The sequence below is a fragment of the Crocodylus siamensis genome, chromosome 13 (genome assembly GCF_052110815.1).
Source record: "Crocodylus siamensis isolate JL-2025a chromosome 13, ASM5211081v1, whole genome shotgun sequence".
Lineage (NCBI taxonomy): Eukaryota > Metazoa > Chordata > Crocodylia > Crocodylidae > Crocodylus > Crocodylus siamensis.
Window position 1 is genome coordinate 14,549,425 of NC_143407.1, and position 21,345 is coordinate 14,570,769.

At 55.7% G+C, this 21,345-nt stretch overlaps 1 protein-coding gene across 6 annotated transcripts in view; it reads left to right on the forward strand.

The window, feature by feature from the left end:
• The window catches only part of NAV1 (neuron navigator 1), a 261,593-nt gene that overhangs the window by 174,162 nt on the left and 66,086 nt on the right, over positions 1–21,345 (forward strand). Inside the window, exon 1 of one of the 6 annotated variants that reach the window (XM_090026263.1) lies at positions 19,400–19,715. The exons of the other annotated variants lie outside the window; for them this stretch is intronic. Within the exon in view, the coding sequence (XP_089882389.1) occupies positions 19,657–19,715 (59 nt within the window). The 5' untranslated portion in view covers positions 19,400–19,656. Of the gene's footprint in view, positions 1–19,399; positions 19,716–21,345 lie in introns of those variants that run through there. 6 annotated transcript variants of the gene reach the window in all.

Consider the following 21,345-nt stretch of genomic DNA (forward strand, 5'->3'; position numbering starts at 1 on the left):
AATCCAGCCCTGTGCAGAACAGCCAGTATGAGACCTGGGCACCACTGAAGCTCTGCTTCAGCCAAGGAGCTGGGTCAGGAGGGCACCCCTGAATGGGGAAGATGGCCACTGCACACCCAAGGAGGCTCTGCCTGAGTCCTGGATTGGTGCTGGAGAATGGCCTCCTGCCATCCTGTTTCCCAGAGCCTCTCCTGTGCTCCCAAAGCCATGGTTTGGGGACCTTTTATGACTTGGAGCCTCAAGCATGGGATGAAGGATATACACCAATGGAGTTTTCATGTGAACCAGTAGAGGTGGGAGACTGAAGCTGGGAGGGATCAAGGGAAAGGGAACAGCAGCTACCCTCTCTACATGGCTGATCATGGCCATGTCCCCCATGGCCCTACCCCTAAGTGTGCCCAGTGTGCACTTAATGATGCAAGAACAGCAACCCTTGGGCCTTGCTGAGGTCAGACATGCCCCAGTTAAGAGCTGCTTCCCCAAGGGCAGGGAGGGACATGAATAGTGTGTAACCTCCCAGGTGCCTGCTGCTTGGAAGGAGAAGCTGCCCTTCCATTCACCCCCTGTGGAAGCAGCACACACGACCCATTCTGCACGAATGAAAGCTGAGTGATGGAGGTATTCCTCTTTGCCCAGTGAGTGCTGGATCAGGGCCATAGCAAGGCCAGATTTGAACTTGGAGCTCCCAAGCCTGTGGAGCATGGAGCTGGGCACCGGCTGTCCCTCCAGCACAGGGACAGGAAGGTATTTTGGGCAGAGGACCGCCTACTAAGTTTCGGCAAGCTATCGAGGGCCTCATGACAGGCAGCCCAGGGCAAATTAATATCAATTTTCTAAATTTTTTAGGGGCCCCGTGTGCCGGATAGAATGGCCTGACCGACTGCATCCAGCCCCCGGGCCGCATTTTGCACACCCCTGCTCCAGGAGGACGTATGAGCTCAGGACCTCACAGCCTGCTAGGTGGTAAGCAGGCTTTGTGCTGTCTGCCCACCCACCAGGACCCAGGCAGCAAAGCAGTGGGCAGGAGGGAGGACAGGGAGCCTGTGCCTCCAGCAAACAGAGACCCTAGCAGGCAGCTGGCAGGGCAGGGAGAAGGCAGGGCCATGGCATGTAGGAGCAGCTCCTGGCTCCTGCCTCTGTTGTGGTTTGTGAGGCACTGCCTGCTGGCAGGCTCTGACTAAACATGGGAGTGCTGTATGATTCACCAGTGCACTGGGGTCCTGGAAAGCCTTGGTGTGTGTACGTGCACACGTTGTGTGTGGGCGTGGAGAGAAGGAAGGTTGCATAGTCCTGGGAGCAGCTTTCCAGAACTCAGCCCGCAGGCCTGGGTGTATGGGTGGGGAAGTGCTGTGCTTATCCCTTGACTTCCCTCTAGGCCCAGCAAAGCTGATCTGTGACTCGAGTTCCATGCTCTCGTATGCCAGTACATGGATGGGCCGGAAGTCCTTGTATATCTCGCATTTAGGATGTCCCCCGGATTTGTTTGGATAGAATTTACATTACCCCAGTGGAGAACCCCACTAGCAGATCACAGCCAGCCCATGGGCTGCATCGTCTCCTGCTAGAGGAAAATGGGACCACAGCAGCAGCCCCACGGTTCCCTCAGAAGGTGCAGGCATGGAGAGGGCAGTGCCCAGCTCAGTGGTCCCTGCAAAGGTGAAGACTAGCCATATCTCCAGTGGCAGTGAGGGTACCTGCGACCCCCAGCTCCATCCAATGTACAGACAGCATTGTGGCTACTGCTTGAGTCTGGATCATTCCTGCGGGGCATTAAGTCTGCCCTGCTGGTGTTGCTAATACAGAGATCCCCAGTTAGCCTCAAGGCCCAGCAAGTGCTGCTCACCATGAGGTGCAGGAGACCACAGAGAGCAGGAAAGGCATCAGCCTGAGGGCACTCCCCAGGAGTCTGCAAACCTCAGGATTGCTGGGAGGGGCCTGGGGACTCTGGGAACAATCCAGCGGTTTGAGATTGTTCTGAGGCTAGACAACTCCCATCAAAACATTACCAGGTGTGATGATGATCAAGCAGCAGACAGCCGCGGAAGGAGTGAGAGCCTGTAGGTAGGGCCAGAAGCTGTCCTGGACTAAGAGCATGACAGAGAGGATTTAGGGATAGGTGGAACACCAGTATTTGAATGGAGTCACATGTAGCAAAGCTGCTTCTCTCCTGGCTGTTGGCATTCTGCCCCTTTCACACACACAAGCCACCCCTCACCCTAGTAAATCATCTGTCTGTAGCAAACCCATCAACCCACATGGCTTAGCTTATGAGCAAGCCTTGCCCTGCAGCCTGGATGAAACCTTGGGTGGTGGCTTCTCTTATTGCTGGTGATCATTACACAGAAGCAGTTGATTGCTCCTTCCTGGGAAGTGTTTATCACACCTTTGGACAGTGACAAGTTCTGTGCTTGATGATAGGTCCAAGTCTTTCTGCAATGACAGCTGCTAGTATTGCCAGGTAAGGCTATATTCATGCTGTGCCAGGATTTGGAGGCATCTGCAGGGACTGCTGTTACCCGTAGACAGACACTTGTTTCTTTGCTCCCAGGTGTTGGGGTGTGGGTAGGATGGTGTGGCCCTCTCCTTCCTGTCAGTATGATCATAAATTTGACCCTGAAAGTGCAACCTCCACTGAGCCGGCCAGGCCTGACACATCCCAGCAGCCTGCCCAGAGCCTGTCTGGTTCACTATTCCCAGTGGCCTTGTTTCAGGAATATGCAACCCAAAGGTCGGAGCAGCTGCTTGGCTGAGCGCCACTATACACATTGTGGAGAGTGCTCCCTGCCTTGTCCCAGTATCGCCTCATCAGGGGCACAGTTGACTCAGTAGCTCCCACCATCCCGTCTCCTTCTGACTGCCCAGCACTGGCCAGCGAGGCTCGGTCCCCCACATCAGGGCTGAGCCCACCTAGGGCTCCCACAGGAAGTCTGAGGTCATCACCACCTTTGCTGACTGCTCTGAAGCCCAGAGGACCCGAGGAAGAGGACTTGGCCACTAAGACATGACCATGTGTCTGTGTGTGCTCATGTATGTTCATGCTTATGTGTGTGCCGAGGGCTGGCCCGGTTTTCCATGCAGCTGCAAAGGCTGCAGGTCATAAGGAAGGATGTCCAGGGATATTTTGTTATTGTATAAATATTTACTGCTCTGTAATACGCAGCAGAGATTAGCTAGGAGCCCCCTTCCTTCCCCACACAGCCTTCCTGGAGCTGTCACTGTCTACGCAGTCTCTGGGGGGTGGGTAAGGTGTGGAGGAATAGGATGCAGAGAGCCAGGCTGGGACAAATCAAGGCAGGAAGTGCCTTTAGAGCCTAAACCTGGGTGTCTTTCAGAAGCACAGTAAGACCTTCTTCCTGTTTGGCCCGGAGTTTAGCAAACAAAGCTAGGTTGGGATATGGTACATGGCAGGGGCCAGCAGCCTGTGGCCATGGTTCAGTTTGCCCACACTGTGCCATGCTACACCATGCTGCAGCCAGGCTGCTGTGGGAGGGGGAAGCGGCAGCAGCCAGGTCTTACTAGGGGCCCACTTAGGACCTGAGCTGGGCTGTTGGCTGAGAGGTTTCTGTTTGATGGTGATACTTTGGTTGCCTTATAAAGCATTCTGTTCTCTTGTTCTGTCCTCTGTTTTGTAAATTAATCTGTTGTTTTGTAAGCTTCTCTGAGCCTTTGGGAAGGGTAGCATATATATTCAATCAATGAATGAATAAAAGGTGAGCATCTAGCCTCCTGAGCCTCATGTTTCTGTGTGTAGGCACAGACCCCTCCATGTGCATTGCACAAGCCATGTACTGGACAGAGCTGCACACACAAAGCCGGCAGTGGATAGTGAAATGTTTGCTTCTGGGTGTGCACCTCGAAGTTAGAGCTAAAACTACGAGCAACCCTTGGGCCTTCTGGAGAGCTGGGCTCTGTTCTCTGCTCTGCCCTGGGTGACCTCAGTCCTAGCTCTTTCTCCATCACAGGTTTTCTCTGTGTAACCCATGGCAATATAGCACCACTGAAAAGTGCTTTGAAATCCTGCCGTGGAAAAGGCTGGGGCAATGCCAAGGGCTGTTGGTAACAACTGAGATTATTATATGCACTTTTGGAAATGCTGTCTGTCTGCCCCTATGGTACTATCCTTTTGTGACTGCCATAAGCAGGATCATTCCCAGCGGGGCCAGGAATCCAGGCCAGATCAGAGTGCCAGAGGGACCAAGGGCACAATCAGGGTCAGCATTTTCCTACCAGCTGTTGACCTTGGGTGCCTGGCAGGAGATGCCCTGTGTTCAGTACCCAGCACCTGGGCAGCGTTCCAGGCCCAGGTACCAGCCAAGCTCGGTGTGCTAGCACATGTGAAATGTTGAGCACTGCAGGTAATCTACCCACAAGAGTCTGCGCTGAGGCCCATAACAGGACACGCAAGCCAGAGGCCATTTTGCTATCCTGATTTTAATGTCTTTTCTCAGATGAGAGCAGTCTCTACCTCCTCTTCCCAGTGAATGGGTCTGATCCCCTCTCTCTCACCCTGGCATAGATCAGGAGCAACTTCCCAGGCCCTGCTTCCCTTCTCTCTGGTGTAAATCTGGAGTAACCCTGCTGATCTTGCTGGAGTTCCCCCAGTGTAAGTGAAGGGAGGAGCAGGACTTGGACATGCAAGGTTGCCCCCACTGACCTCTGATCCCTAGCTAAAGGTGCTCGTTCCTGCTCAGGAGGGCCGTAGTCACATGGCAGCCCTGGGCCGCTCCCCACCATGATCCCCAAGGCCAAAGAGACTATTCCCTCTATACATTTGTCCCTGGGAGAACAGCTGTGGCCAACTGTGCTGGCCTGGGGCCAGCCGGCCCTTTCCCCCACCCCCTGTACTGGAGAAAGCTGTTTGGGTCAGAGTAAAGGAATCCAGGCTCCTGGGAGCAACTCTTCACACCAGGGCTGGCTCCGGTGCTGCTTGCTCCATGTGTTGCCCATGGCTTGATTCCTTCATGGAGTGAGAGGGCAAGGAGCAGGTCTCAAGTAACTTTTATGTCAGCTTGGCCAGGAGAGAGGAAATCAAGGACTGTCATTGAAGGGATTCCCTTAGCCCTATGGAAAGCCAAAGGCTACTGGGTAGCAGGGAGTTCTGCTAGGCTGCATGTGGGAGAGGATGCAGGGTGTGTGTGTGTGGGAGGTGGTTCGTGTGCATTTGAATGTGCAGCTGTGTAAGAGAAGGTTGGGGATGGGCAAATGTGTGGAACCTGCTTGTTAGTGTATCTGTGTAGGGGCAGGGGTGGGGAAGCATGTGTGTGTGTGTGTGTGTGTGCACACTAGCGTGGTTGTACGGTGGGTGGTTGTGATGGGAGGTTTGTATAAAGATACATGTATATATGGATGGGTACTTGCATATATGAGTGCTTGCAATGGAGGTGTCTAGTGTGCACATGGATTCACAGGTGTGCAAGAGAGCTCTGTGGTAAATAGAAGGTATGGGCTAGGGGCGTGGGAGCAGGCAGTGTGCAGCAGGGTGATTGGTGTGTATGAGGAAGGTCAGTGAAGTGTAGTTTCTGTAATGGGGATGGGTGCAGGCTGCACTTGTGTATGAGAGAATGGGATGGATGGATGGGCACGGGAGAGGATGTGTGATGTGTAGCATGGAGGTGAATAGGAATAAGTTGTGTAGCATAGGTGTATTTTGTATCAGGGAGGTGTGTGTGGCTGCTTATCAGGTAGCTTGTGTGGGTTGCGTAGTGAGGAGGTGTAAGGGATTTGTACGGAAGAGATGTGGAGGAATGTGTTGTGTAGTTGGGAGGCATGAAGGGCTGTGTAGCAAGGAGCTGTACAGAAGATGTCTAAGGGATGTATAAATGGAGGGATGTGTAGCAGTGAGATGTGTATGTGGACTAGACAATGGTGAGATGTGAGGGGGTTATATAGGAGAGAGATGTGGAGGGAAGGGGTTTTGAAGCTAGGAGGTATGAAGGGTTGCGTAGCAAGGAGCTGTGCAGAGGGTGTATAAGGGGTTGACTTTGCAGGGGTGTGTGGCAAGGAGGCGTGTGGGGCTGATGGATGGTGCATAAGTTAGAGGGGTCATGTTGTAGTTCACTGTGTTGGGGATGGTGTCCCAGGGGGAAGTGGGGGGGATGTGTAGTGGGTTGGTGGGGTGGCTGCATTGCAGACAGGTAGGGGGAACTATCTATGGGTTGTGTTGTGTGCAGAGATATGCACAGTGCTTAGTAGGGAAGCCTGTGTGGAGACCTCTGGGGGTTTTGCAGTGGGTCGAAGTGCAGGAGTGAGGAGAGGGGAAATGTTGGGAGTTGTACAGAGTTGGTGTATTAAGAGTGGTGTGCCCAGTAGGTGTGTGCATGGGGAAGGTGTGGGAGGCTGTGTTGTGAGTTGCTATGGGGTTGTATCACCGACACATGTGGGAACAGATGTCTGGTGGGTTGGTGTGTAAGGTGTGTAGCAGGGGGTTGTGTGGTATTTGGTAAGTGAGCTGTGTGATGGTTGGGGTTGTGCAGTGGGTTGCTGTGCAGAATGAGCAGCAGGGAGTGTATGGGATTGTGAAGTGTTTAATGGGGACTGCGTGGTGTTTGTGGGGTGGGGTGATGTGGGTCAGTGTACAGGCCATACAACGTGTCTGTGCATAGCAAAGGGATGCCCATGTGCTCATGAGACTGTGGCCTGAGCCTTTGCTTGCAACCCCTAGGCCCTCTGCCCCTTTGGACCGTGCTGTCTATCCAGCCCAAGCAGTCTGTCCTGGCCACGGTGATGATCGCCCAGTTGAACCAGGGCAGGGGGCAGGGTGCTCACATTGCCTCTACCCCTGCAAAGAGGCTGCCATGGCATAGAGGGTCCAAGCCCAGCACCCCCTACAGCACAGATTCAGATGCAGCCAAGGTTGCTGCTCCACCCTCCCATCCTCTGGGCACTCAGAGCTGCGTCCAGCACTGCTGCAGCAGGAGCCAGTCCGCCCCGTGGAGCCCTGGTGTCCAGGGAGCCCGTGAAGGTCCAGCTGCTCTCCGTGGCAGTGCCAGGGAAGAGGCAGCTGGCTGGAGTGGCCAGCACTGTGCTAAATGCTGACATTGTCAGTGCCTTCTCCATAGAGCCTCTGTCTGACAGTTCCTAGAAGTGGCTCTATGCAGGGGAGCCCTCTTCCAGTGTAAACAGCACTGAGGGCAGTGGGGCGGCCAGGGCAAGCGCTCCGGCTGGAAGTGATTTGGGAAACCCGCCCTGTTGGCTTTAACGCCCAATTCCTCAGCAAATCAGGAGAGGCCTGGCCAGGGCTGGAGCGCTCTGTTGTGCAGATGGAAACTTGAAGCCCTGAGATGCTCCCTCCGGACCCTTCCATAGAGCATGGAGCAGCCCAGAGCCAGGACGGCAGCACCCCCAGCCACACAGCTGCCCCCACAGAAAGCAATGTTCAGGGCACAGTAGCTTTAAAGGTCTGAATTTAAACACTAGAGCCTGCTGTGGGGAGACAGCTTTGTGGAGGGGTAGACCCCAGTGCCGGGAACCACAATTCCTAGATTCTGGCCTGGCTTCATTACTTTGTGACCCCCTATAAATCTCCAAGCCTCCTTTCCTCCCACTGCAAGATGAGGGCAGTGATGTAGTGAAACAGCTTGAGACCTGGGGGCAGGAAGTTTCACTAGTGCTATGGGCAGCTCAGTAGGCCCATTGCAAGCACTAAAGGGTCTGAAACAAAGACTTGGCTTCAGACACCAAGGGAATGGGGAGAGCTGGATTTCACAACCAGCCTCTCTCTGTAACAGCCCTAAGCTTCAGGGGAAGGCCTGACAAAACTCCCCAGCTCCCCTCATATCAACAGCCACGGTTGGAAGCGCTGCCCAAGGGCCTCGCTGGGATTGTCACCCCGCTGGCGCTGGAGAGGCCGGTGAATGTGGCAGGGAATTCCGGCGCTTGTCTCGGGTTGGCCCGGGTTGGGGAATCGCACACGGTGCCCACAAGAGACGGCTCCCCCCAGATGTGTTGTCACGAGTGCGGTTTGAACTGAAGCACCAGAATCTCGTTTGTCAGGCTGTGCCAGTGCCTTGCAGGGTACAGCAAGGTTGCGCTGTGGCACCATCCATCTGAATGACAGCATAGGCATCACAGACAATGCACCCGCCAGGCCAAGAGTGGGGAGGTACATGGGGTCTAATAGCGAGGGCAGGGGTCAGGTCTTCCAGTTCTAGCTCCGCTCCTGGTATGCTTCATGGCCTTGGGCAAGTCCCTCCCACACCTCTATATCTCAGCTTCCCCATGTATAACTGGGTATAGAAAGAGGGTGCTATGGGGGTTAACTTATTAAGCTTTGAAAAAATGCTTTGTGAGCCCTGGGTGGGGAGTGCTGAAGCACAACTCATTCTTGGGTCTGACTCTGCTGCGAGTGAAGGGTGCTGGGGCAGGGCTGATCAGCTCTGCAGGGTGCCCTGGCTCCTCCTCGCCTCCTCTGGGCTGTCTCCCAGCCACATCGGTCTCTTTCTGCACAAGAGCTGGATCCCAGCTGACCTAAGCAGTTCTGCCTGGCATTGTAGCCAGGGCACATGGTTCAAATTTGCCACTGATGTCATTGCCACAAGTGGGTAAGCATCAGAAAGACCCATTACAGGATTGTCTGTGCCTCCCCTCTGCGCCTGGGTTTTGCCCTCGGAAATCGGACCCCGCTATTACTGCAATCCACAGCCCAGAGCGGGAGCAGGGTAGGCAGGGAGGAGAAGGTGCTGCCTTCCCAGAGCCTGGCTGTTTATGACTTGGCAGGAGTTTGGGCTGCTCGAGGAGCTAACTCAGCCTTGTGCCGGGGGGGAGTTTGGAGCTTCTTGAGACAGTGTTCTGGGTGCGCAAGCAGTTTGTTCTGGGGCAGGGGAGGTTAGAGCCTCTCATGCCTATAGGCATTGTCAGCTGGGGCTGGCTCATCCAGATGTTGGTGTCAGGCTCCAAGCTGGGTGTACTTCACACAATTTGTGCTAGCCCACCAGCTTGTGTCCATGAGAAGTGAAGCCTAGCCGGGGTGTGGTGGGCAATGGCACAAGGAGGTGAGAACCCAGGCCTTGGTGTTAGTCAGCATCCAGCTGGATGTAGGACTGAGTGGGGAGGGAATCAGCCATTCCCTCAAAGATGCCTGGGATCCAAGGCCTTTGTGGCAGGATTCATTGGGGTGGAATCAGGACTATGAGCAGGCCAGGCTGGGGCAGGCTCCCCTGGGGTTTGGAGGAGGGATGGCAGAAACAAAGTTGATGACTGCAAGAGCCTTCAGGACTCCCAGAGGATCAGAAGGGGTGACTGACACCCCTTCAATACGGCCAAGTGCAAGGTGATGCACCTGGGGAGGAAGAGCCAGCAGCATACTTACAGACTGGGGAACTCCCTTCTCATCAGTGCAGAGACAGAAAAGGATCTTGGCGTCATCACTGATGCCAAGATGAACATGGGCCGGCAGTGTGGGGACGCAGTCTGGAAGGCCAACCGTATCTTGTCATGCATCCACAGATGCATCAGAAGCAGGTCCAAGGAGGTGATCCTCCCCCTCTATGCAGCACTGGTCAGGCCACAGCTGGAGTATTGCGTCCAGTTCTGGGTGCCTCACTTCAGGAGGGATGTGGACAGCATGGAGAGGGGCCAGAGGACGGCCACCCGCATGATCAGAGGGCAGCAGGGCAAGCCTTACAAGGAGAGGCTATGGGACCTGAACCTGTTCAGCCTCCCCGAGAGAAGGCTGAGGGGGGATCTAGTGGCCACCTATAAATTTGCCAAGGGGCACCAGCAGGCAATGGGAGAGTCCCTGTTCCCCCGAGCACTATTGGGAGTAACAAGAAACAACATCCATAAGTTGACTGAGAGTAGATTCAGGCTAGACATCAGGAGGCACTACTTCACAGTCAGGGCGGCTAGGATCTGGAACCAACTTCCAAGGGAAGTAGTGCTCTCCCCTACCCTGGGGGTCTTCAGAAGGAGGCTGAACAACCACCTAGCCAGGGTTGTTTGACCCCAGCGTCCTTTCCTGCCCATGGCAGGGGGTTGGACTTGATGATCTGCTCAGGTCCCTTCGGACCCCACCAACTATGAAACTATGACACATGGTGGCTAGAGCCCTGGGCCTCTCCTAGGAGTCATGAGCCCTGAACCTGCGTCTTCCTCTACAACTACCCACTGGGTGATGTTAGAGGAGGGACTTGCCTCCCCTATGCCTCAGTTCCCGCTCTGTCATAGAGTCATGACACTCGCCCTTTGTGAAGCTCTTCGAGGTCTGGAAATAGGTAAGAGCTGTTGTGCTGGGCACTGTGCAGGCTGTCTGCACCCATGGGGATAGGGCCCATCCCCTGCTGCTTCTTGACCATCTCTAGGGCTCTGTGGCCTCCAGAGGAGCAACAGATAACCTTGGGCAAGCTGTCCTGCACAGGCAGCTTGGGTCTGGGCAGTTGAAGGAGCAGAGATGCCTCATATCAGTGGCAGAACTAAGTGTGAGATACCAGAGCAACTCAGCATGTGCTGAGGGCATCCCGGGAGCTTTGCCTGGTCCCAGGACTGACACACAGGGGAAGGGGGCCAGCCTGCTCTTTGCATCCCCCAAGCATATTGGTCACAGCCCTGATCCTGGAGTTTGCCAAGGCCTGCTGTCCACTGAGGTCCATGGCTGCTGTTGGCACTGGTCATTCTCTGCAGTCTGGCCAGGGCTCTGATGCACAGCCCAGAGACCTCCCCGTCCCAGGCAGACAGTACATGAAAAGGAGTGGCTATCCCAAAACCGGGGAGAGGGGGCAGCAGTCACAGTAGTGCCAGCTGTTAAGTCCTGGAGGCTGCACTGCAGATGTGGTGCCTTTGATCAATTAAACGCTTACAAACTCCCAACAATCTCGAAGAAGGCTGCTGGGGGGAAATGCTGGCTAAGGCCAGGGGGCTTGAGAACACATGAGAAAAAGAAGGAAATGTGGGATTCTGCCATAGCACTCCCCTGAAATGATTCCTTAATCGGGTCTGAGGGCTTGAAGAAAATGAAGTGGTAGGTCAGTGAGCAGCAAGAGTCAGGTCCCCCTGTCCTCTTCCCCCAGCAGCCAGCAGCAAGGCCTTCCACCACACACAAGCACCCATTTATGGAGCTAAGTGTTTTCCCACCCAAACAGGTAAAAGCAAATGGGCAGAGAGGAAAGATCCCAGGTCGCTTAAAGATGCACCTCCTACCACTGCCCCCTAAAGCTATCCCCTTCAAGAGGGCTGTCCAGACAGGGTGTTGGGTTTGGGCACATGCACCGAGTAAAGGGAGCAGATTGTCCCAGTTCAGCCAAGAAAGCAGCCCTATCCTGAGGGAGAGCTGAGGGCGTCTCTGTAACGGTCCCTCCCTGGGTTGTCACTGGTCCCAGTGGCCTGAGGTTCAGTGCAGCCCTTGGCTTCCAACCTAAAGGGGTCACACTCAGCAGGGAGTAAGCAGCAGTCTCCTGGGAAAACCTGGATGCTTCTCGTTCTGCACAATGTCATTTTCCCATTCCACCAAGGCCCAGAGGGAGGGGGGTGGGAGGGTGTGCTTCCTCCAGCAGGTATCTGTCCTCTCCGAGACATCTCCCAGCATGTCTCAGAGGGTCCTGGTACTGCCAAGAGCTGTGGGATTGATGCACAGAGGTCTGCCTTGATGTCTAGGCTCACCACCATGGTTCTGCAGTGAAACAGCTCTGCATGTGGGCAGTGCTTTCCATAGGTTGGAGTCAGTGCTGCACAGCTGTGTGTCTTGCACCCCATGCTCTCCCCAGCTAATGGTGATTCTCCTCCATCTTTGGGCAGTTTATGGCTTGGGGGCTCAAGGCCCACCCCATGCAGCGAGGCTGTGAAGCAGGAGGTAGATTTAGATTCACCCTGAAGCGCTGCAGTCAAAGGTTTTCACCCGAGCCCTCCACGCTAACCCAGGGCAGAGGGAGCTGCACCCCCCTCCCATGGCCTGGGGCTGCTTGGGGGGGAGGGGGGTACCGGGACCAGCCCCAGCCCCCAGCTCAGCCTTCCACTGCCCAGCTGAGCCAGGGATTTGAATTTGATTGGCTGCCCCTCAGCCAATGGCAGGAGCCAGCATCCTGGTGGGCGTAAGGGGCTGGTGCTGATGCCCCCCTTTCTCCCACCCTGTCCTACCTACAGACACTGAGCTAGCAGCTCCCTAGCAAATCACCAGGCCCCTCCAGCCTTCTCCCAGCCCCTTCCCAGCCCAGCAGCATTTTTTAAATCCAACAAGACTTGCTTAACCCTTTCCCTTCCTGCATCCCCTCACTCACGCAGCCTGCTGCAGGGAGGCATCCAGCACCCACTCCTGGGCCCTTCAGGTGCTGCTCCTGCATTCAGCCTCCTCCCGCTGCATGGCGACAAACAGGGTGCAAGCAAGGCGCAGAGTCGAGAGCCAGTGTGGCCATGTGGAAAAGTGATTCCAGACACCTGGGTGGCGGCCCCCCCAGCCCTGCTGCGTGACACGTCGCTCCCATATGTTCTGCCTGCTTTCCACCCCCACCCCCACCACACTTTGTCATCCTGCCCCCTGCCATGCCTCTTTGTGTTATCAGTGCAACCCGTGAGATGATTACCACAAAAAGATTTAACCTTCAGTTTCAAAAGCAACCTCTGATTTGTGCCTCCAGTTTTTCTTGGTTTTTTGGGTGCTTAATTTAAGATTATCAGGGGGAAGATACTGCTCCTCCAAGGTGCAATGATGCTTTCAGGGAACATTCAGAGGCTCTAGAAATGAATAGAAGCTTATCTCCATGTAGCTTTCACGGGGGGGGGGGGGGGGGTCTTTGCTGGGGAGAGGGTTTGGAGGGTCGTGTAATACATGAGGGATCTTGCCACATGGAATAATCCCTAGGTGTCTGTTTGATAGTGCTCCAGAATGAGCTGCTTGTATATCAAAGCTGCATTTCCCAGGCAAGACTTAAGTGTTCCTAGGCCTGGATGTGTGTATCTCCATACACATTTATATGCACAGACAAGTACAGTATCATATAAACGCCAGGCAAAGCTCTCTGCAGAGGCTTCTTGCCCCAGGCCCAAGGAAAAAGGCATCCACTGTGCACATGCCATATGCCCCCAGCTGTCACATTCCTGCCTGGCAGCAGCAAGACTGGAAATCTACCCTGGCTTCCAGCCGCCAAGGAAGCTCAGACCCCTTTATCTATGCCAGAAGTTGGGGGAAGAAACTGTCTTCTGAAATCCCTTTCTCCTTCCCAGCAAAGCCCCAGGTGTGGTTGGGCTACCTTCAGTCTTGCCAGTGAATGTGTCAAGCCAAGAGATTTGTCCCAGTGCTCTTGATAGCAACTCTGGTCCCTGGGGGAGAGTCTGGATGGAAGAATACACCCCCAAACCCATTGATCCGCAGTGCCTGCTTCCTGTGGCCCAGCTAGGTGATAGAGGGAACGGCACCGTGCCCCAGCCACGGGGAGGTTGTTACAATGTAGGATCTGTCTGTGTGTGAGCATGTGTGCACAGATATGCATGTGAACAGACTTGTGTGCCTGGGAGTCCATATTCAGATCCCAGTTGCACTGCTGTGAATCTGGGTGAGGACTCTGTACGCTCTCTTGTAGCTTGTCCTGAAATGCTGACACACATCATCCCCTCGGCTGAGCCATCCTGTGAGCTCTGACACTCCCTTCTTACCTCTGTTGCCTGTTTTCCCCATTGCTAGAGTATAACACAGCGGTGTTTGTGCAGCTCACCCCGACCAGCTATACCCATTTCCCCCCAAGCTGAGTGATGCAGAGGGGTGGCAGCTCTAGGGATAGTGACACTTGGCACCTACAGGCCGTAGTTATGTGTTGTCTCCTTGGAGGCCAGGATAGTGAGCTGTAGGAGATTAGCTCCTCATTACTCACCAAACCTTCAGCCCACTGAAGACATAGGCCTGAGGACATCAGATAGACCCTGGATTGCCACATCTGAACTCTTCTTCATGCCAGCCACTGTCTGAGAAGCCTGGAGTTACTTGCTGGGTGCATGTTGCTGGCTGAATTCATGTACACAGATGCAGGGGAAAGACTGAGGTCCAGAGGGGAGCATTTGCTGAGGATTCACGGGTCAAAAGCTCTCATGACATTGATACAGCAGGAGTGGGGAGGTGTACGTGTTGGGGGAAGGCTGTGTTCCTCTTGTCTCATCAGCAAACTGATGAGCAGCCCTTGAATCCGAACAAAGGTGAATAAAGTGCTCCTCATCTTGTTTCTCTGCAAATCCCTGATAGCCTGTGGCCATGGTGAGCCAGGGCCCTGGGAGGAGCAGGGTTTGTGGAGCTGGCGGACAATGGGCTCGGCTCCTCACACCGGAGCAGAGTGGCACATGGGCAGAGTGAATAACTGATTGTGTGGCTGGAATTCCTCAGGGGTGAGCTGCAGCCTTTTCAGACTGGATGCTCAGGGTCAGTTATCTCTTCCCTCCCAGCTGGGCCCTTCAGTGGCTCACCGTATTTGCCTGGACTTCAGCAAAGGAGTTGTCAGATCCATTTCTTTCAGTGCCACTGCCTGTGGTGGGGACAGAGCAGCCAGGGCTGCCAGTAAGGAGGATGGTCTGGCTGGCATTGCAGTGAGACGCCTTGTGGACCAGTAAAAAGGGCTCTGGCCAGAGAACTGGCTCTTTCACTTATGTGCTGTGTCTCCAGAGCGCCGGACACAGTGTGCCTTCATCTCAGGTGGGACTAGCTATTGCTGTCATGGGATTTTTTTTTTGGTATATATAATTTGTATCCGAGGCCAAATTAGCCAAAACTAATTCCAAATCCAAGAGTCCAGAACCATAAGTGCCCCTACTACTGGCAAACATCCTCTACCTGCACCTGGGGCTTCAGATGTTTCCAAAACCTTTGGTGGCCACTCTACCTATCACACCACAAAAGGAAAAAACCTTTTCCATTACAAAAACCGCACCTGTGCACCCGTACAAAGGCCATTGGTCACCCAGACCCGTTACAATATCTGCATCGCACGTAACACACACAAAACAACTAAGTCCATCCTGGTCCCTCAGACCAGGCCACACTTACTTTCCACCCCGCTCCACTTGCAGGGTCACATATTCAGCTCAAGTGTCCTCTCTGTCGTTGTTGCTCCCACTGGAGGACCTGCCGCTCTGTCGCTGTCCTCTGTTCTGCTTGTCCCTTCCTCTTCTTTGCTGCCTTCGTCCCCCTTTCCACTCGGGGTGGGGATTTGGATGATCCTGTGCCACATGTCTCTGTGCCAGGTGACATTGGCCGTGTCGTCTCCCTCCTCTGCCACCAATTTCTGGTAGTAGGTCCGGAGTTTGCTCAAAGCCATTCTCATGCAGCCCACCACCTCTACAGCCGTGCACGCGTACAACAGGAGGTTCCTGGCCTTCCACAAGGCACTCCTGACGCAGGACGCAAACTGGTTGAAACAGGGCGACTAGTTCCCGTGGTGTTTGGCGAGGTGCGCTGGGTAGCCGGCTAACACCGGTCGCCACTTCACAGAGCTGTTTCACCCTTTTCCATACCTCCATGGCGCAGGTGCAGAGCCAGAGGACGTGGTCAGTCGTCTCAGTGGCCCTGTGGCAGTTGGACCATGGGCCTCCCCAACTGTCTCCCCTGTGTGTCTCCGGGCCCTCACTGGTGGAGCTCGGTGGGCTATGAGCCAGTTCAGGTCCTTGTGATCTTTGCACAGATCCTTGTGGTGAATGTGCTCCCACATTGCATAGCAGCAGGCTGCATTAATGTCCTGTGGAGGAAATGCCCAGCATCTCTACGGCCCCAGTATAAGCCTGGCATGCGTCACCCAGGAGGCCAAATAAGCTAATCCATGAACTCTGCTGTGCAGCAGTGGCAGGGGGTGCTGCAAAAGCCTCCTGGCATTACCAAATGGGAAAAGCAAGGACAGTAAGGTCAGGCTCCTGTGCATGCAAACTGGCACTGAGGTCCAGTCGCACCTTCTATCCTGCCAGGGAAGGGTCTCCCTTTTCTGTTTGTCTGATCCTATCCCAGTTTAGCTCACGCTGATTGATATTCTTGTGCAGGCCAGGAACAAAAATGACATCGGTGGCAGCATGGGGCCCCCTGCCCAGTCAGCACTGTGCTTCATCTGCAGGAGTTCACAGTGCCAGTTCAGCCCCACTGGAGGCAACCCCAGGGGCTGCGACTCTGTCTCCTTGACACAGCAGCCTAGCTCTTTGCAAACCACCGGAGGACGCAGCTAGCCATGCCAGCTGATAGCTAGCGACTCCCTTCCACAGATGGGACACTGCCAATGCTCCATGTTGGCCTCCTAGTTCCAAAACATTCCCATTAAGGTCCTGACAACGTTAAGTCTTTATTTTAGCTTTCTCCCCTTCACCTTCACTGAGCTGGCTGTGGTGGGGCAGCCTGCCAGCAGGAGGGGAGGTGACTGGATGGAGCCATATATTGCATGAGGAGAACGATGCAGTTCCAGGGGGTAAGCAGAGGAATGGAGTCCTTTTGCAGAGTAATCTCTGGGAAGTTGGTGCCTGACAGGCTCCAGGTCATGCACATCTAGCATGTGCAGTAGCTGGGTGGTATCTCTGCAGACAGGGAGGCATCTCACTGATCTACTACTTTGTACATATGCAATGTCTCGGTAGAGTGCCTATATGAGGAGTGGGGGCACACGTACTAGTAGAAGGATTGCACTGTGAAACAGCTTCCCGCAGGGAATGGCACAAACCCTGCTGTTTGAATCCTTGTACATTATCATACACTGTGAAACATCTTCCATGCTCCACCCCAGAGAGAGCTGCATTTCACTAGAAGGAACCAGAACCTGGGGATCTTCTTTCACGTAAAACAGCTACCAGATGAGTCCTTGTATGCTAGTACTTAGGGAGATCTAAATATATGAGAGCTCCGTATGACCCTTTAGCATGGCAGGCACCAGAGAAATATAAGATACAATAAAAATTAACAGAAGACTAGGAAGTAGGAGGCTGGGGGTAGATGGGTCAGAAGCTGTAGTTCTCTAGCACCTCTAAGCTCCACATCTACAGAGGCACCTACTGTCCCAGGAGCTGTTGGTGGAGCAATGAGTGGAGATCCTCAGAGGGATCGTGTCGCATTAAGGAAACAGGATTTCCATGTGGCCTGTGGTGAATGATCTGGCTCTTGAGAATGATCTGCCATTAAGAATGGGCTTGTGGGATAAACCTCAGAAGCCCAAGACCTGTTGCATATGCTTGCTTGACAAAGCAGAGAATGGGGGGGGAGTGGTGGCCCATACATCAACCAGCAGGGCAGTGGCAGAGACCAGAACAGAAGCCAGGTCTCCCGAGTCTCAGGCTTGTGTCCCACTTCGGCCCATGCTGCCTAGCACCAGGCTGCATTAATGTCCTGTGGAGGGAATGCCCAGCATCTCTACAGCCCCAGTATAAGCATGCAGCAGCCTTGTGTCCACTAGAAGAGCAACCCTCAGCACCATTCTGTGCTGACTGCACATACATGCTAGGAGAAAGCCTGTCATCAAGATGCTGATGACCTCCTGAGGTCCCTTCCAGCCCTAATTTTCTATGATTCTAGGATGCCGAATCAATAGGAAGCAGGTCTGATCAGTGGAAACAAGGACTGTCAGGCATCTGCAATAGTCCACCTCTGCAGAGGCTGGGTAATTGATTGAATTAGCATTCCCATACAAGGGGATGCAGAGCCTGTGCAGGGTTCGCTCACACCCGCACAGAGAAGCTGAGAGCTGAGGGGACTGGATGGCTCACAGGGTGAAGGGCTAGGAAGCCGCTGCCTAGGGGTGCCACCTGGTTCCTGAAATCGAAAGCTGTTACCAGGGGGTCACAGGCTTGTGCTCCAGAGCTGTCAGAGCGACATCTGCAGTGACAATGACTGCACTCACATACCAGCTTGTACACCCATGTGTACATACCCACATCCCAGCACATACATATATGCATGTAGCTACAGGCCTGGCCACTTGTATGCATCCTCACTGCACACAGGAATGCATGTGTGCCAGCATGCCACGCCCTTGCCTGTAACATACACTTGTATGCACACATGCACATGCATCCCCCACACTTACACACCCACCCACACTAGCAGGCAAGTGAGTCCTGCCGGAGCTGGAGCTCTCCTCCAAGCTGACAGTGGGAGCCCTGTCCTGGTCTTCCCTGTTTTACTGCTTCACTGGACCCAGGAATAAACAAAGCCCAGACCTGGGTGGGAGTCTTATTGCTGCTCATTTTGGAGGAAGCTGCAAGACTGCGGCTGAGGCAGAGGAAAACATGAGGAAGGAATTACTTTATTTCTGAGCCCCTGGGGAGCCCTTGTACAAGGCTTGCAAGGGCTTTGCTAACCGTGCAATTAACCCTTGCTGTCCTGGTGTGGAGCACAAAAATCTCCTATGGGTCACAGCTCCGGGGGAGTGCCTGCATAGGACAAGACAGAAATCAAGGTGCATAGAGGCCCCTTTTTGCTTGAGGGAGGCTTTATATGGACACCAATGAAACAGCTGAGTCAGGCCTTTCCTTTTATTACAGATAGCCAGGCAAAGCTAGTGGACGAAGCTGGCTCCCCTAGGGCTCAGGGGCTTGCAGCTTTGTACTGTTCAACCCCTGTCACAGTCTGTGCCCCCGATTCTCCCTTTGTCTGTGGGGACTGGCAGTGATTTCTCCCTCTTTGATTTCTCTGTTGCTTCTTCTGGCTCATAATCACTGCACAGCTTTGTTCTCCCTGGGGTAACCCACCCCATCAAGGCACTTTTTGAAGGGGGTTTCAATAACTGTTCACTGGGGGGGGCTGTCCCTGGAGCAGGGGCTCTGGAGACCCTGAGATCTCTAAGTCCCTGTTGCCCCATGCTCTTGAAGGGATTGTCCTGGGCTGGGGGTGGGGGCTGGAAGGCACCAGTTTCCAGCGCAGTCCAAGGCAACTATATTTTAGAAACACCAAGGCATGTGTTGCTACAGCACAGCCAGTGCTTGCCTAAGGGTAAAAGCACCAAACATTGGAGAAGAGCCTCTGTGTACAGCGCTGTGCAGAGCAGGGCATCCTGCAGCCTTGGTGCCATAGGTGCGGACTTTTATTTTTGCCGTGGGGGCTAAGACGATGGTATGCGGTGGTTTTATGCATTTCAGGCAACGCGGGGGGGGGCAGGACCCCCAGGGTCCCCACGTACCCCACGTGTGACGCAGCCCGCATAGGTGGGTAGACCTAACCTGGCTGTGATGACCAGCCTGGACTCAGGCCCAGCATGGGCGCAGGCTTTACCCACCCGCAGCACTGCGCCTTCATGAGCGGTGTCTGAGCTGCGGCAGCCCCACGGCTCTGGCCCGGGGGGCTTCGGGGAGGACAGGGGCCCAAGCGCTGGGCATGGCCCCTTTCCAGGAGCGGGACATGCGGGGGCAGGGCGGCCCCGCCCGCTCCGCGCCCCGCAGCCAATGCACGGGGCCGCTTTGATTTAAAAGCGGGAGGGAGGGAGGGGCCTTGCGGGGCTGGGTCGGGCTAGGTTGTCCCCGTGCCCCGTGCCCCGTGCCCCGTGCCCCGTGCCCCGTGCCCCGTGCCCCGTGCCCCGTGCCCCGTGCGGCGGGGGGGCCGGGCCGGGCCGGGCCGCAGCCTTTGTCTGCGGTCCCTGCGCGGTGCTGGAGGCAGGTCCCGGCCGGGGGGCGGCGGCTTTGAAGACAGCTGACAGGGGGCCGGGCCGGGCCGGGGCCGCCCCCCTTCATGTGCTGCGCTCCGCCAAGCCGCGGCCGCCGCCGCCGCCGTGTCCCCGCCGGGCGGGCACCATGCTGCACGCGCCGCTGCCGCTCGCCCGCCCGCTCCGCCCCGCGCACTTCGCCCGCAGGTAGGGCCGCGCCGGGCCGGGCCGGGCCGGGCCGGGGGCGGGCGCGGGCGGAACAAAGGCGGGAGCCGCGGGCGCGGGCGGCGGGGCCGGACGCGGCTTTGTGCGGCTCCATCGGCCGCGCTGCCCGCTCCGCTCCGGGACCCGCTGCTAGCCGGGGGGGGGCGCGGAGCCCCCCGCAGCCCTGCCCGCCGGAGCGGGCGCCGCCTCCCCTGCAGCTGTGCCGGGCTGCAGGGGAGGGCAGCGCAGGAGCCCCGGAAGGACCTGGAAATGGTGCCTGGCATGGGGAGAGCCTTTGAAGCCAGCAGCCGAGGTTGCCCAGCTCTGGTTTCTCCGGGAGACGTAAACCTTGGTTAGTCTGCAAGGTGCAAATCCGCCCTGCCTTCCCTGCTGGTCTAGCAGCCGGTTACATGGTCTCCTCCGGGCGGCTGAAAAGGGGAAGCAGGCGCCTGCATGGGGAAGTTGGGGGAAAAGGCACTAGCTGCAGCCTCTACACAGAGCAAAGAGGAAGTCTGGCCAGACCCAGGTCATTAGGCTGAAGGGTCCCGGTGTCTTCCACTCAGCCCTTTGCCCAAGAGATACGGCTCTGGCTCTGGCTCTGGCCAGCGTGCACTCGGCGAGTCCCTGGCTAGAGGCAATACTGGCACATGTGAGTCAGAGGAAAGGGGTGCCCAGAGGCAGGTCTGCAGCTGGGACGGGTCTGGGCTGCTAAGGAGAGAGCCGTGGCGTCCCCCTCCTGGGGGCTGAGGTAAGCAGCAAACGGAGCCCCTCCTGCCAGGCGAGTCTGTGCCGGCTCTCCAGGGCTCGTGGCCCTTGCATTGGAGCTGCTGTGCAGCTCTGGCACAGCGTGCTGCGGGCACAGCCAGGTGCATCGCAGGAGACCCAGGCAGTGCAGGGTTGGCTTGCTGGTGAGGTGGAGAACAGCAAGGGCTGGGCTGTCCAACTGGCGGCCTGTGGCCACATGCAACTCGTGAGACATTAAGTCGCAGCCCCGGGGTCCTTCTGGGCTGCCGCTCCCTTTGTTGCCCTCCCACCTCCAGCCCCGCTGGGGGTGGGACAGTGCTACACAGTCCAGGCAGCAGAAGCTGAGTCCGAGGCCACACAGTTTATGTAAAGGTGTCTGCAGTGGGGAGGGGGTCTGCACAGCTCGGGGACCGGTGCGTTGGCCCTTGCAGCATGTGGCCCATGTCCATGTCATCCATGAAGTGTATGGTCCAGCCGCTTGGAAGCTGGACAGCCCAGCCATCCAGCTGTGGCTCAGGGTGCCCTTTCCCAAGAACCGGTGTCCAGGCCTGCTCTCCCCAGCAGTCACCAGCCCCACTTGTTCCTTGAGGCAGAGACGTGTCTGAAGGCTGTTCCTGTATGTGCCACCAGGGACATGCCCATGATCACCACGTAGCATCAATCCCGTAGTTTTGCCATACCTGGAAAGGGAGAGACCCTTCTTCCTGACCTTGAATGGCTTTGTGTAGTTGAGGGTGCAGATTTCTCCATTGCACTGCAGGCAGGCACCTCTATGAGAGCCTATTGTAGTCTCCCGATGGGAGGATCTCGGCTACACGCTATTTTACACAGATGCGGGACTTCTCCCTAGTTTGCTTTGTTGGCCCTTTTGGCTAAGGGCAAGCAATAC